Source organism: Oncorhynchus tshawytscha, linkage group LG31 (genome assembly GCF_018296145.1).
Source record: "Oncorhynchus tshawytscha isolate Ot180627B linkage group LG31, Otsh_v2.0, whole genome shotgun sequence".
NCBI lineage: Eukaryota > Metazoa > Chordata > Actinopteri > Salmoniformes > Salmonidae > Oncorhynchus > Oncorhynchus tshawytscha.
The window spans coordinates 3,419,277-3,435,808 of NC_056459.1; the positions used below are offsets into that span (position 1 = coordinate 3,419,277).

At 51.2% G+C, this 16,532-nt stretch overlaps 1 protein-coding gene across 2 annotated transcripts in view; it reads left to right on the forward strand.

Moving 5' to 3' along the window:
- The first annotated feature begins 672 nt into the window (after nucleotides 1–672).
- Nucleotides 673–16,532, forward strand: part of LOC112229969 (RNA-binding motif, single-stranded-interacting protein 3-like) — a 216,824-nt gene continuing 200,964 nt past the window's right edge. For both annotated transcript variants that reach the window (XM_024396140.2, XM_042310237.1), the window contains exon 1: nucleotides 673–1,825. In XM_024396140.2, coding sequence (XP_024251908.2) covers nucleotides 1,751–1,825 — 75 coding nt within the window. In that variant the 5' untranslated portion in view covers nucleotides 673–1,750. The remainder of the gene's footprint in view (nucleotides 1,826–16,532) is intronic.

Sequence of the window (16,532 nt, forward strand, 5' to 3'; positions counted from 1 at the left end):
TATTGAATTAGCAGCCATTCAGTTACTAGCCCAACGCTCTTACCGCTCGGCTACCTGCCACCCTCATCATGTGGAGGCATAGCACCCAGAGTGATCATTTAGAAAGGATTGCAAATTATGTTTGCATTTGAATATGTTTTTAAGTGCTGGTCTGTCATGGTTACACAGACAGTCAAGCACAGTACGTTTGCACAAATATGATGTGTTCTAATGTATCGTCGCAGCAATATGGAGGGTATCAATTAGACAGGGCGTTGGATGTACTGTCGCTAACTGACAGTGTCATTTACCTCCAAGAGAAAAGTGAACGCTTGAAAAGAGACCTATAAAGCAAAACCTAGCGCTGTTTCGTAGTTTTTTATAAGTATGGAGTCATATTTAAGACGACTGATTTCTTCAGAAATAAAATCATCTCACATTGATGGAGGAGAGTTTAAACCCGGCGTTAGGTCCTTTGGCAGCCAACAGGGGGGGCCTGCCTGCCTGCCGTCCCCCTCTCCCCACTCCTTTCTCTGGCTGTGGAAATACTGCAGCCCCCTGATCTGCGTCTGGATCGCTCTCTCACACTGAGCCGACTCAAGTCCCTCCTACCGGCTGTTCAGGACGAGCCCCCTTCACCACACACACACACACACACACACACACACACACACACACTCACCAACACAGCGACGGAGAGAGAGAGAGAGAGAGAGAGAAAATTTGACAAGAGCAGGAAAAGGGAGGAGCGCAGACAGGAGACTCTCTGGCTTGTCTGTCTGTTGGGCACCTGGGACACTGTCATTGTGCTTCTCGGTATAGTATTTTTTTCTCTCCTTCTCTGAACCAGCCGACCGGTCGGGAGTCCTTTTTCCCCCCCTCTCGGTGCCGTATCAATTAGGAACTGGGATTGTTTCTGTGTAATCTGCTCTGCTCTGGCTGAACCGTTATAGACTGCGAATGCTTCTTTGGTTTGTTCCTGCCCGCCTCTCGGCGTTCCGATTCGGACCCTCCCCAAAGTGCATCTGTTAGTGCGCCGCTGAGGATATATCCTGTGTCCAACAATACAACATAGAGCAGCTGGGATATCAGACTATAGAGGCGCGAGAGAGAGAGAGAGAGAGAGAGCAGCCGAGTGAGCAACAGAGAGAGGCAGATACAGAGAGTGCGAGAGAGATTGAAGCCGAGCAGCGAGGTAAGCTATAGCGAGACGGCGTAGATAGAAAAGTGATCTTCATATCCTCCTCCCTTTTTCCTTGTTTTTCCTTTTTTCTCCTCTACTACACTCTCCTGTGCCAGCAATTTGTTCGCAGGACTGCCTGGAACCACTGCCACCTGCTCATCTTCCTCCTCCTCCTCTTCCTCCTCCACCTCTCTTGTCACGCGTTACTATTCGACAGCCAGCCAGTGAGGGAAAGACAGGAGACGCAGACAGGGCACGCAGCAGCAGCGTCTGTTTTTTTTTCAAACTCTTGTGGGGAATATTTTTGAGGAACCCGAATGAGCATCCGCCGAGCTCTACTCCAGGAGATTTAACTGAAAGGCGTCGTCGGGCAGGAACTACCCCCACAGAGGCGACCCCTCTCCCAGCCACTCTCTGTCAGACGAACCCTGCTTGCTCTCCGGAGGACCAGCAGTGATTCAACACACCAGTGTGGACGGGGGAAAACAAGGGACCTACAGTCAGAGAGCCGAGCCCCAGTACTACTACCGCTCGTCCGACCGCCTCCGCGCAACCATTCCCTGCCACGGCGCTAAGGATTCCAGCTATATGGGCAAGCGATTGGAACAGCAACCAATGTACCCTCAGTACACATACTACTACCCCCACTACCTCCAGACCAAGGTAGGGCACCCACGGCTCATCACTTCAGTGCCTTTAACCTCCCTCCCTCCCACACCCCTACCTCCTCCCATCCTCCTACTCTAATCCTCCCCCTCCTTCGCTCCTCCTGTCAAGCCGCTGAGTGGGGATGGGGTGTGAACGGTGGCCTTGGCCATCAGTGGCTTTCTGGGGTTTGCATCTCTCTCACTTGGTGAGGCATCACAACGCTAGTTTGTCCAGCCTCGGCACGGCTAGTGGAGCTGTCCGGAAGATTGATTAATTGATTAAGGCTTTGTGATAGGTTTCTCCTATGTTGCGATTGTTAGGTTGGCAAACTGTTAATCACACTGGCTTTGTCACGTTTCTTGGTCCACTATATTAAGATACTGAGAATTAATATTGGGTGAAATATCAAGAGGGTGGCGTGTCATGAGTCAGAAACACAATGAGAACCACAATTGATATAAGCAGGCTTTTTTGTGTTATCCTCAATCATTTAAAAAAATGTATTTAATGTTGTTTAATGTTGTCTACGTCTGGAGCAGCCTAATACTTTCATTATCTACCCACACATATCCCCTATCCTGGCTCAGCCATGCCTTCCCCCTTATAACTGACATGGTGGCCAGCCACAGGCTGAAAGTAAACAGGTATCTGCCAGGGCTGCCTATATTTGCTCTAGCCGTTGTATGCATCACTACCTTTGGCGCGGGGACCTAGGCTCTGGTTGGTGGCTGATGGCGGGACAGTTGGTAGACTTTAAAGTCCTCCGTCATCAAAAATAGAGACGAATGCAGATAAAGCCATGGAACGCCTTTTGTCATCTTCCCTTCCTAATGTAAAGAGCTGCTGAGGTAGCTATCTGGAGGGTCCTAGAGGAGAATATCGGCAGCCCGACCTGGTAGCCCGCTGGCTTCTCTTCTGATTTATAGTTGAATACATTTGTGCTGCGGCCATATGGCTTCTCTCTCACTCTGCCCCCTCCCCTCTCTATCTCTCTCACTCTGTCCCCTCCCCTGTCTATCTCTCTCACTCTGTCCCCTCCCCTGTCTATCTCTCTCACTCTGCCCCCTCCCCTCTCTATCTCTCTCACTCTGTCCCCTCCCCTGTCTATCTCTCTCACTCTGTCCCCTCCCCTCTCTATCTCTCTCACTCTGTCCCCTCCCCTCTCTATCTCTCTCACTCTGTCCCCTCCCCTCTCTATCTCTCTCACTCTGTCCCCTCCCCTCTCTATCTCTCTCACTCTGTCCCCTCCCCTCTCTATCTCTCTTTTCCTCTGTCCCCTCCCCTGTCTATCTCTCTCACTCTGCCCCCTCCCCTCTCTATCTCTCTTTTCCTCTGCCCCCTCCCTCTCTATCTCTCTCACTCTGCCCCCTCCCCTCTCTATCTCTCTCACTCTGCCCCCTCCCCTCTCTATCTCTCTCACTCTGCCCCCCTCTCTATCTCTCTCACTCTGCCCCCTCCCCTCTCTATCTCTCTCACTCTGCCCCCTCCCCTCTCTATCTCTCTCACTCTGCCCCCTCCCCTCTCTATCTCTCTCACTCTGCCCCCTCCCCTCTCTATCTCTCTCACTCTGTCCCCTCCCTCTCTATCTCTCTCACTCTGTCCCCTCCCCTCTCTATCTCTCTCACTCTGTCCCCTCCCCTCTCTATCTCTCTCACTCTGCCCCCTCCCCTCTCTATCTCTCTCACTCTGCCCCCTCCCCTCTCTATCTCTCTCACTCTGCCCCCTCCCCTCTATCTCTCTCACTCTGCCCCCTCCCTCTCTATCTCTCTCACTCTGCCCCTCCCTCTCTATCTCTCTCACTCTGCCCCCTCCCCTCTCTATCTCTCTTTTCCTCTGCCCCTCCCCTCTCTATCTCTCTTTTCCTCTGCCCCCTCCCTATCCCTCTTTTCCTCTGCCCCCTCCCCTCTCTATCCCTCTTTTCCTCTGCCCCCTCCCCTGTCTATCTCTCTTTTCCTCTGCCCCCTCCCCTCTCTATCCCTCTCTCACTCTGCCCCCTCCCCTCTCTATCCCTCTCTCACTCTGCCCCCTCCCCTCTCTATCTCTCTTTTCCTCTGCCCCCTCCCCTCTCTATCTCTCTTTTCCTCTGCCCCCTCCCCTCTCTATCTCTCTTTTCCTCTGCCCCCTCCCCTCTCTATCTCTCTTTTCCTCTGCCCCCTCCCCCTCTTTCTCTCTTTTCCTCTGCCCCCTCCCCTCTCTATCTCTCTTTTCCTCTGCCCCTCTCCTCTCTATCTCTCTTTTCCTCTGCCCCCTCCCCTCTCTATCTCTCTTTTCCTCTGCCCCCTCCCCTCTCTATCTCTCTTTTCCTCTGCCCCCTCCCCTCTCTATCTCTCTTTTCCTCTGCCCCCTCCCCTCTCTATCTCTTTTTCCTCTGCCCCCTCCCCTCTCTATCTCTCTTTTCCTCTGCCCCCTCCCCTCTCTATCTCTCTTTTCCTCTGCCCCTCCCCTGTCTATCCCTCTTTTCCTCTGCCCCCTCCCCTCTCTATCTCTCTTTTCCTCTGCCCCCTCCCTATCTCTCTTTTCCTCTGCCCCCTCCCCTCTCTATCTCTCTCACTCTGCCCCCTCCCCTCCCTATCTCTCTTTTCCTCTGCCCCCTCCCCTCTCTATCTCTCTCACTCTGCCCCCTCCCCTCCCTATCCCTCTTTTCCTCTGCCCCCTCCCCTCCCTATCCCTCTTTTCCTCTGCCCCCTCCCCTCCTTATCCCTCTTTTCCTCTGCCCCTCCCCTCTCTATCCCTATTTTCCTCTGCCCCCTCCCCTCCCTATCCCTCTTTTCCTCTGTCCCCTCCCCTCCCTATCCCTCTTTTCCTCTGCCCCCTCCCTCTCTATCCCTCTTTTCCTCTTATCCCTCTTTTCCTCTGCCCCTTCCCCTGTCTATCCCTCTTTTCCTCTGCCCCCTCCCTCTCTATCCCTCTTTTCCTCTGCCCCCTCCCCTCTCTATCCCTCTTTCCTCTGCCCCCTCCCTCTCTATCCCTCTTTTCCTCTGCCCCTCCCTCTCCATCCCTCTTTTCCTCTGCCCCCTCCCCTCTCTATCCCTCTTTTCCTCTGCCACCTCCCCTCCCTATCCCTCTTTTCTTCTGCCCCCTCCCCTCTCTATCCCTCTTTTCCTCTGCCCCCTCCCTATCCCTCTTTTCCTCTGCCCCCTCCCCTCTCTATCCCTCTTTTCCTCTGCCACCTCCCCTCCCTATCCCTCTTTTCCTCTGCCCCCTCCCCTCTCTATCCCTCTTTTTCTCTGCCCCCTCCCCTCTCTATCCCTCTTTTCCTCTGCCCCCTCCCCTCTCTATCCCTCTTTTCCTCTGCCCCCTCCCCTCTCTTTTCCTCTGCCCCCTCCCCTCTCTATCCCTCTTTTTCTCTGCCCCCTCCCCTCTCTATCCCTCTTTTCCTCTGCCCCCTCCCCTCTCTATCCCTCTTTTCTTCTGCCCCCTCCCCTGTCTATCCCTCTTTTCCTCTGCCCCCTCCCCTCTCTATCCCTCTTTTCCTCTGCCACCTCCCCTCCCTATCCCTCTTTTCCTCTGCCCCCTCCCCTCTCTATCCCTCTTTTCCTCTGCCCCCTCCCCTCTCTATCCCTCTTTTCCTGTGCCACCTCCCTCCCTATCCCTCTTTTCCTCTGCCCCCTCCCCTCTCTATCCCTCTTTTCCTCTGCCCCCTCCCTCTCTATCCCTCTTTTCCTCTGCCCCCTCCCCTCTCTTTTCCTCTGCCCCCTCTCCTCTCTATCCCTCTTTTCCTCTGCCCCCTCCCCTCTCTATCCCTCTTTTCCTCTGCCCCTCCCCTCTCTATCCCTCTTTTCCTCTGCCCCCTCCCCTGTCCATCCCTCTTTTCCTCTGCCCCCTCCCCTCTCTATCCCTCTTTTCCTCTGCCCCTCCCCTCTCTATCCCTCTTTTCCTCTGCCCCCTCCCCTCTCTATCCCTCTTTTCCTCTGCCCCTCCCCTCCCTATCCCTCTTTTCCTCTGCCCGCTCTCCTCTCTATCCCTCTTTTCCTCTGCCCCCTCCCCTCTCTATCCCTCTTTTCCTCTGCCCCCTCCCTATCCCTCTTTTCCTCTGCCCCCTCCACTCTCTATCCCTCTTTTCCTCTGCCCCCTCCCCTCTCTATCCCTCTTTTCCTCTGCCCCCTCCCCTCTCTATCTCTCTTTTCCTCTGCCCCCTCCCTATCTCTCTTTTCCTCTGCCCCCTCCCCTCTCTATCTCTCTCACTCTGCCCCCTCCCCTCCCTATCTCTCTTTTCCTCTGCCCCCTCCCCTCTCTATCTCTCTCACTCTGCCCCCTCCCTCCCTATCCCTCTTTTCCTCTGCCCCCTCCCTCCCTATCCCTCTTTTCCTCTGCCCCCTCCCCTCCTTATCCCTGTTTTCCTCTGCCCCCTCCCCTCTCTATCCCTATTTTCCTCTGCCCCTCCCCTCCCTATCCCTCTTTTCCTCTGTCCCCTCCCCTCCCCCCTATCCCTCTTTTCCTCTGCCCCCTCCTCTCTCTATCCCTCTTTTCCTCTTATCCCTCTTTTCCTCTGCCCCTTCCCTGTCTATCCCTCTTTTCCTCTGCCCCCTCCCCTCTCTATCCCTCTTTTCCTGTGCCACCTCCTCCCTATCCCTCTTTTCCTCTGCCCCCTCCCCTCTCTATCCCTCTTTTCCTCTGCCCCCTCCCCTCTCTATCCCTCTTTTCCTCTGCCCCCTCCCCTCTCTTTTCCTCTGCCCCCTCCCCTCTCTATCCCTCTTTTCCTCTGCCCCCTCCCCTCTCTATCCCTCTTTTCCTCTGCCCCCTCCCCTGTCCATCCCTCTTTTCCTCTGCCCCCTCCCCTCTCTATCCCTCTTTTCCTCTGCCCCTCCCCTCTCTATCCCTCTTTTCATCTGCCCCCTCCCCTCTCCATCCCTCTTTTCCTCTGCCCCCTCCCCTCTCTATCCCTCTTTTCCTCTGTCCCCTCCCTATCCCTCTTTTCCTCTGCCCCCTCCCCTCTCTATCCCTCTTTTCCTCTGCCACCTCCCCTCCCTATCCCTCTTTTCTTCTGCCCCCTCCCCTCTCTATCCCTCTTTTCCTCTGCCCCCTCCCTATCCCTCTTTTCCTCTGCCCCCTCCCCTCTCTATCCCTCTTTTCCTCTGCCACCTCCCTCCCTATCCCTCTTTTCCTCTGCCCCCTCCCCTCTCTATCCCTCTTTTTCTCTGCCCCCTCCCCTCTCTATCCCTCTTTTCCTCTGCCCCCTCCCTCTCTATCCCTCTTTTCCTCTGCCCCCTCCCCTCTCTTTTCCTCTGCCCCCTCCCCTCTCTATCCCTCTTTTTCTCTGCCCCCTCCCCTCTCTATCCCTCTTTTCCTCTGCCCCCTCCCCTCTCTATCCCTCTTTTCTTCTGCCCCCTCCCCTGTCTATCCCTCTTTTCCTCTGCCCCCTCCCCTCTCTATCCCTCTTTTCCTCTGCCACCTCCCCTCCCTATCCCTCTTTTCCTCTGCCCCCTCCCCTCTCTATCCCTCTTTTCCTCTGCCCCCTCCCCTCTCTATCCCTCTTTTCCTGTGCCACCTCCCCTCCCTATCCCTCTTTTCCTCTGCCCCCTCCCCCCTCTCTATCCCTCTTTTCCTCTGCCCCCTCCCCTCTCTATCCCTCTTTTCCTCTGCCCCCTCCCCTCTCTTTTCCTCTGCCCCCTCTCCTCTCTATCCCTCTTTTCCCTCTGCCCCCTCCCCTCTCTATCCCTCTTTTCCTCTGCCCCCTCCCCTCTCTATCCCTCTTTTCCTCTGCCCCCTCCCCTGTCCATCCCTCTTTTCCTCTGCCCCCTCCCCTCTCTATCCCTCTTTTCCTCTGCCCCTCCCCTCTCTATCCCTCTTTTCATCTGCCCCCTCCCCTCTCTATCCCTCTTTTCCTCTGCCCCTCCCCCTCCCTATCCCTCTTTTCCTCTGCCCGCTCCCCTCTCTATCCCTCTTTTCCTCTGCCCCCTCCCCTCTCTATCCCTCTTTTCCTCTGCCCCCTCCCTATCCCTCTTTTCCTCTGCCCCCTCCCCTCTCTATCCCTCTTTTCCTCTGCCCCCTCCCCTCTCTATCCCTCTTTTCCTCTGCCCCCTCCCCTCTCTATCCCTCTCTTCCTCCCCTCCTTTTTCTCTGTCATATCTCAGAGGAGCTCGTCTCAGGTTTCTCAATCAGAGGTCCCCTCAGCCCTCCTTTCCTTCCGCTCTCCCTCCCTCCCTCCCTCCCTCCCTCCCTCCCTCCCTCCCTCCCTCCCTCCCTCCCTCCCTCCCTCACCACCCCACTGCAACTCACTCTTCGTTGTCGACTCCCACTCAAGGTCGGCGCAGATCGGGCCCAGCCTCCGTCAGCGATGGACGTTTCCTTGAGTGCAATATCCATGTCATGCAAACTCGTCTGACCAACGGCGGCGGACAAACCCAACAGCACCTTTTTTTCATTTTTAAAGCCGCCGAGAAAGGGTTTTATTTTCCCGGCTAGTTACTCTACTAGCCGGTGCCCATTACGAGTATGTATGCATGGCATATGCATGTATGGGCCTCTGACCAGGGCCAGTGATGTGAGAGCAGAAGGCTCTCTCTGTGACTGAGAGTGCAGGGAGGGAGAGCTGCTAACCCACGCTACCATTAATGATCATTGATCGGGAGATTATAGGGAAGGGCCTTGGCAGGCAGGCGTGAAGCTGGGCCTCAGCATCAGGGGGCAGCCGCTAGGCCACACAGGCAGGCAGCCTCCCTCCCCAACCTGAATTAAGCATCCATCTAAAGTCATCCAGGGCTGTCTATTAATCTTCATTTCAGCATGCTCTGGATTTGGCCTCATTCTCCCAAGGGGGCATAAATAACTGCTAGCGATGAAGGAGATAGGGGTTCTAGGGAACGTAACTCAAACCAAATTGTTGCCACGCTCGTCCTTTCCCGACTCCATTTTATGACACATATCGGAAATACTTCTCCGCCCGGCCGAGGAATATATAGAATCTCCAGAACATCTGGGTTCTATTAGGATGAAAAAGTATATTATGAGTTTAACACTGCCTTACGTCTTCTTGGTATGAAGGAATGTCTTTGTCCGAGGCGTTTTCAATTTCAAACGTTTCATATCGCCACGTATATTTCTGCTGGACCCGCCGCCGTTTGCCGACCGCCTGGCAGTAAAACTCAGAAAGGAGATGAAACCATAACATTTGGCCCTCTATTGATTAGTGCAGTGGAGCGTAGCATGTGCTTCTCTTGAGCATAGTGATTTATCCCTGAAAGAGCATTCCTATGGCTTGTTTTATAAGGTACGGAGGCGAAGGGAAGCCCGCAGGACAGTGCTTTGATACGGGAATCGTTTAGAGGCCTGTTTCTGTTCCCATGCTGCTCTGTGAGCGAACGGAGCCGACGCTGAATCTCCCTCAGATATGGTGCTTTATTGAACACGGTGACTTAGGGTTTCACTAGAATTCTGTATTTGATTTGAGTATTTTTGTTTGATTTGAATCATAAGTGAATTGTAGATGTTATACAAATGAGGAAATGACAGTAAATACATTAACGATAGTTATTATGGGAAATGTGTGCGTTTCGTCCCAACGCTATGTCTGTTGGCAACATTCTGTAGGCCTTGGCATGTCATGATTATCCGTAGAAACGTGAATTGACAGCTATTTTGGTGTCCGACTACAGAATTTCCAAAGTGCAAGTTGCGGGTACGATCACGTTTATTTGCCCCTTTTTGAATGCGTCTCCTATTTTAGATTTTTGATGAATTGCCTCGCTCATGCAGAGGCTCTCGTCTTCCACAGGACGGCCCACAGTAGTCGCCAGAGTCCACTGTACTACAATGACGCCCCTCATAGTCCTAGTCCATCGCACCCTTCCTGTCAAGAGATCAGAGAGACAGGCACACACACACACACACACACACACACACACACACACACACACACCGTCTGTGTTACAGTCACGCTAGTAGGGCATACAGAGAGAAGCACAGGGGCAGACGCAGAGGTAGATTTAACAAAGGCTAATATCCCGGGCCTTAAGTAAACACCAGTCAACGGAGGCCCATTGAGTGGCTTTATGCCTGTGTCTGCCTGGACCTTGGGCTCCATTTGTACTCTCTCTAATTCCTTATGGCGGGGGAGTGGGGGTAGGAGCGGGTTAAAAAGCAAGGAAAAGGGTTTGGTTACATCACACGGGGCGAGCCATTGTGCTGCAATAATAACAACAGGCCCATTTAAATCGCGCCGCTTTCAAGGCTGGCTAACACCCGCTGGCCGGCCAGCGCCACAGTATATCCCCGTTCCGGGTGTAGCCTTTCAGTGTAGCCTCATCAAAGGCCGAGCAAAGAGAAAGTTCAGTTCTTTTGGGGTTCAGTTGGGTTTTAAAGGGTGGACATGCTGTGGAACAGAGCTAGTTGTCTGCTTGCTGCAGATCTCCGCGAGGTCAGCACAAAGCGCTCCAGCTAGGAGAGAGGATATTACATTCAGTGTTCCTCGAGCTAAAGGCTTATTATCCACGCGACGTATTAATATAACACCGAGTGCGCCACGGCGTGCAATTAGTCGTTTCCGGAGACAATTGTTAATACATCCTTCAAGAGAGATTGAACGAAACCACCTTGTTTTCCCTCCACCCGGATCACCGCCACTATCCGGGGGCTTTTGGATCATTAATCAACCCACGCCCACATCTCTGGTTTTATCTGCCTTAGCGCCTGTTATCTCGCCATACAATCCCTCTCCGTGTAGCCGTCACTCAGTGGAGTGGATAGCTTCATTTATCTACCTGTGTGCTGTACATAACACAGCGCCGGGGCCACTCTGGCCTCCTTCTCATCTGTCAACTGACAACTCGGCCCCTATCTACACACGTACATTACTGTACCCGCTGCCCGCTGCCTCTGCTTCCTCCTAAGTTCTAGAGTGAGCTACAGAGGCCCGGGGCCTCGTTTATAAACGTTGCGTATGCCCAAAATATGCCCCCCCCAAAACGTGCGCGCGTCAGTTTTCACGCAAAAGTTGGCATTTATTAAACTTAACTTGACGTGGGAATGTGCTTATCCTGCCGAAAACTTTAGACCATACGTACGCACAGTTTCTAGTGGTTGAAGTATTGCATTTCAAGAAGGCGAAAGAAGCCTAGTAGCCTGTCGCAAATGGGGAATATATAACAACAACAACAAAACACTGGCAGCCTACCATAATATAATAACAAGATGCAAAAATGTGCCATTAGTGATAATTTGCCGCTATCTCCGTATTCTACGGCCATTGGAAATAGGCATTCATTTCCTATTGTTTTAGGTTAGTTCATCTCCATGATCATTGCAGGAAATGTGTCTGACTCACCTTGTCTGACTGCGAAAGCCCAAAGTGTCCTCATGGCCGACAACAATTACGTTAGTGTGGGCTACCATTCATCCCATCTCTCATTTAATTGGACCCACTTCACAGAAAAGCTATTTCAAGTAGTTTGCTCTGTGCGATCCGATTCTGGCCATGATTACAGAAGTAGCCATACAACAACCATGCACATTTCTCATTTGATTGGGCCTATTAGATAGGTAGATAAGATTAGATAAGATAACTTTTTGCTCTATCAAATCAAATTAAATTGTATTTGTCACATGCGCCGAATACAACAGGTGTAGTAGACCTTACAGTGAAATACTTACCTACAAGCCCTTAACCAACAATACAGTTTTAAGAAAAAAGTAAGAGCTAAGAATAACAAATAATTAAAGAGCAGCAGTAAATAACAATAGCGGGGCTTTATACAGGGGGTATCGGTACAGAGTCAATGTGTCAATGTGCGGGGGGCACTGGTGTCGAGGTAATTATGTACATGTAGGTAGAGTTATTAAAGTGACTATGCATAGATAATAACAGAGAGTAGCAGCAGCGTAGAAGGGGGGGGGTGCAAATAGTCGGGTTGCCATTTGACTAGATGTTCAGGAGTCTTATGGCTTGTGGTTAGAAGCCTTTTAGAAGCCTCTTGGACCTAGACTTGGCGCTCCGGTTCCGCTTGCCGTGCGGTAGCATAGAGAACAGTCTATGACTAAGGTGGCTGGAGTCTTTGACAATTTTTAGGGCCTTCCTCTGACACCACCTGGTATAGAGGTCCTGGATGGCAGGAAGCTTGGCCCCAGTGATGTACTGAGCTGTACGCACTACCCTCTGTAGTGCCTTGCGGTCGGAGGCCGAGCAGTTGCCATACCAGGCAGTGATGCAACCCGACAGGATGCTCTCGATGGTGCCTTTTGGAACCTTTTGAGGATCTGAGGACCCATGCCAAATCTTTTCAGTCTCCTGAGAGGGAATAGGTTCGTGCTCTGTTCACGACTGTCTTGATGTGCTTGGACCATGTTAGTTTGTTGGTGATGTGGACACCAAGGAACTTGAAGCTCTCAACCTGCTCCACTACAGCTGCGTCAATGAGAATGGGGGCGTGCTCGGTCCTCCTTTTCCTATAGTCCACAATCATCTCTTATGAGCGGTTTATAACATACAGTAGAATTGAACAGGTGAACAGACTGTTCATCTTTTGCGTTGTGTGTAGGCTAACACTGTAAGTAGGTCTACTGTAGTTTATATTTTTCAGAGTAAACAATGCTACAGAATTCGTGGGCAGTGCAGCATATTTAGGTTCGGGGAAAAAAACATGATTGAATTCAAAAGATTCGTTTACAGGTCCACAGGAATTCGCAATTTTTGTTTGTCTTTCAGAAACGGTCAGATACAGCAAGTCACAGTTGCTATTTCCTGTAGATGGCCTAATTGCAATACTTCCAAAGTGTACAGCAAGTAAGGGTGTTATTGTCACCATAAAAGGTGAATGACGGGTGGCGGGGGGGTTATCCAGGTGGCGCTATAATGCTCGTTCACGAGCCCACAGTTTTACGCCAGGTCTGATTTATAATGAGAAACGTGCGTGTGGCGTGTCCCAAGTTAATACATCTCTATACTTTGTTTTAAATGTACTCAACATTTATAAATTAGGCCCCTGCCCCTTAAACACTCAGGTCCACATCTCATTATGGCTGCTTTGTGAGAGTGTGTTCGGCCTTTCAACGTTCAATATTCATTCTATCGAAAGACAATTAAAAATAAATAAAAAACTGTGAGAATTTGATGGAATCTTCCATTTCCTCTGTTCCGGTCTTCTCTAGTTGAACCCGCAGAGCTATCACGATCAGGTGGGATTTAAGGGACTTGGATTTACTGGGAAATGTATTCTGCTGTAAATGTAACTGTAGCACAATGAATGTAGCCATAGTGTAACATGCATATCCTGAATTGCTTATGACCACAGATGCTCCCTGATTGTGAGTCTGTGAGTGAGTGCTGCTGGCGGTGGTGTCAGTGTGACCTCAGGGAGCCCTCGTCACTGTGTTCTCTGTCCCCGGCCATCTGGAGCCACAGGCAGCTCTGCTCTGCTCTACAGAGGGAAGCTAGGCTGCTGCTGCTTCTGCTTCTGCTGTATGGGGGGCAGGGGCTGGAGTATAGCTGAGTCCTGCAGCACTACAGTGGAGTGGAGTGGGCTCAGCGATGCCCAGTGGATTCCTTTGTTTCCCGCTCTTGCTTTTCTGCAAGTGCGCGCTCAATTCTTTTTTGTCTTTGATGCTGTGGCTCATACACATGACCTTCGTTGCTGTCCCTCCCTCCCTCTCTTTTTTGTTTTGTTTTGCCTTTCAAGTTCACTCCCATTTGAATCTCCCTCTCTCCATAATTTTCTCTCGTTCATTCCTCCTCTTTTTCTGTCTAACTCCCTCTTTCCTGGAGCCCCCGCTGAATACTGTGCAGGGTGGCAGGGGTGGCGGCCGAGGCCCCTTCTGTGTAAATGCCCATTTTTACACTCACTTGCGGATATTAACGTCAGAGAAGTAGGACATGAGTAGAACTAGCTGCAGGGCTGGCACACCACGAGCCTTGTATTCTGAGCTGCGTAACTGCAATTCCGAGGGCAACAAGATACCATCTCGCTTTGCCCCATTCTGGAAAGACAGGACAGAGCAGACAGAATGTTTGTGAGAGAGCCTGCTGTGAGTGCTGCTCCCTGTTAGCATGTACTTGCCTCTCTGAGCGAGGTTAGGCAGCAGCTATGAGGGTCTTCGCTACGCCTGGAAGGGACTGACAGGATGTTAGTGAAAGGTGTGTTGTTCTACTGTAACCGTAGACCCGGCTGTCGGTCTGCTGTGTCTGGCCTGCCTCTGCTCTGTCAGCCCGGCTTCAGGACGGAAAGTGCGGTCTGGTACCCAGAGTGTCGGCGTGGGTGCGGTGTTCTCTCACTCGGAGCTAGCCAGGGTAATTGCTCCAGCAATTTTTGACGAAGGGGCTTCGTTTGAAGGAGCCAATGGATCCCCTGCATTTTACGTACTAGAGAAAGGCTGTTAGTTCACATGTGGCTGTCCGGGAGTCTGCGAGAGTGAGTGGCTTGTCTCTATTTTTATACGCAATGAGAGATAATCATCAGCCTAGACTAGCCGTCCTCTCAGGGACATGGCATGGCTGTCCCAGCACTCCGAATGGTTTCAGCTTATTATAGGGTTATATTCTAGTCTGTGGCCTGAGCCATACCAGCCGTCTATGTTATGATAAACACAGAAAGCCTAATGACATCGAAAAAGAGAGCAGAGCTCCCCACTCAAAATGAGCCTCTGTTTTAAGACAAAACAGCCGGCAGATAATAACAGAAGCAGAGTCAAGAGTTTCTGGAAATGGTTAAAGACGGGAGTCTCACTTCAAGTTACAACATTGTTCAAGTGGGGAGCCTTTGATGGGTTAACACTCTGGGGAGCGTACCAGGGTTTGCACGTCGGAGTGAGAGAGTTTCTTCTAACGGTCTCAGTTTTCATTATGTGATTTCATTGTCCTAATAATGACATCATGCTTTGACAACACTAATCCTTTGGCTCTGCACATCTCACTCTGTGGAATTAGCATTTTATTTCCATTCCAGCCGCACAAACCAATGACCTAGTGTCTCTAATCAGATCTGCAGACATGGAAATGGAGGGAGATTTGAGTCACAGACATGCAAATGGCGGTGTAGCCTTACCAGGGAGGCCCAGCCGGGCCTCTCAAACATGTATAACCCCCAACATTTACCCTACGGAGCTGCACTAGCAATGGCAGAGTCAATGAAAATACTGTCACACCTGCTTGAAAAATGGCTCAGGAAAAAGCCAATTCCGCTGTGAATGAGGATAAGCAAATAGGCATAAGGGCTTGAATAGCTGCCAGTACTGCCGGATCCTTCTAACTAAACCACAATGAGTTCCTATGCAAACAGAGATACGTGCAGCAATTTTGTGTGGCAGATGAACCTTTTCAAGCTTATGCGCGAACAGGGATAACCAAACGCAAACAGTCCTTTCTCTGGGCACTATTCGTGTTAAATGACTCAAGCCGCCTTTTGTGGTTTTTGTCTGAGTGATTATTTTGGCAGACCTTCAGAACGCCCTAACCCCTCCCCAATGCCACGGCTTGGGAGTATTAGTCAGCGTGTGGAAAAACACAGAGTGCGACAGGTAGGCGGCATGAATTAGAGTGCAACGACACCGGTGTCGGACGAGGGCGAGCCAAGTAGTCACGCAGCAGGAGGATGACTGGAAAGTAAGCGAACACCCCGTCTGCATTATAGAGCCGAATAGGAGGAAAGATGATTATTCTTTGCCAGTAATTAGTAGCACATAAACAGCCGTCGGCAACAGAATTAAAAAAGAGGCATTACGATGTGTGTTCTCCATGCACGTTGTCTCTTCTTGCACTTTTCAATAGTTAATCACTCTGCTTCGCAGTCAGCCACACATTCTCGGGGTTAAGGTTCAGTTTTGTAACAGAGGACTGCATGAGACTGACTTGAGTGGTTCAGGCTTTGATGTCGAACACCGGTTTCTCCTGCACAATCTGCACAGTATTTCCCATCTCTTCTCCTTTCATAAATTATTAAGATCACCCACACGTTCTGGGGAGAAGAGGATAGAGAAGTTGCGAACCATGAGTCAACGGCTTAATGCCTCGTGTCTGTCAGAGAGAAACAAACCTTATTTGGCATGAAAGGGCGTCACGACAGCACCAGTTAGAGTTGTAAATGAAATCTAGCCTACTAAATGCAAATGTTAGTTTTTGAATACTTGCTGTGGAAGTGTGAATAGAATCTAATTGTTTTTCCTATATTTTGAGTCCTTGGGCTTTTGTTTTTTTGAGTACATGGATAAGAAAACACTTGATTATTAATTCCCTGTCGAATTCCCCTCTCTCATTAGCTTTTTTGAGGACCCCGTGGAAGACTGCTATCCATTATTTATCACCTAGCCCCAAAACAGCAGCTGCATGCTTGTGTAATTGCCATATGTTCTGCTTTTGCAAGCATATTGGGAAGAATTATTTTGCAAAGTGATTTATATCAAGCTCGCGAGGACACACTGCAACAGACATCTCCAGAACGTGTTCTCCGCTAACAATGACTGATCAAAAAAGTTCTCCGCTCCGATAACTTGAACTTTATAGGCCGCGTTGGCCAATTAACCACAATGGCATCTTGCCTAGTATCTGCGGATGCTCCCGGCAGAGCTACTGTCTCACCGTTAGAATTCAGCCGGTACAGAGCTGCAGTCTGCTCCATTCAGTCCTCAGCACTTTGGGCCTGGAAGTATTCACCAGGCTGACATGGCCTCTCCTCCAAACGGTGAGCAAACACTCCGGCAACAGTGGCGCAACGTCCCCCCTAGCAACGCAGCTACAGTTCTCATCGTTTAGACTGTTACTGTAGCCTCTCTGAAATGTTTATGCCCCAGTTATGTCTGT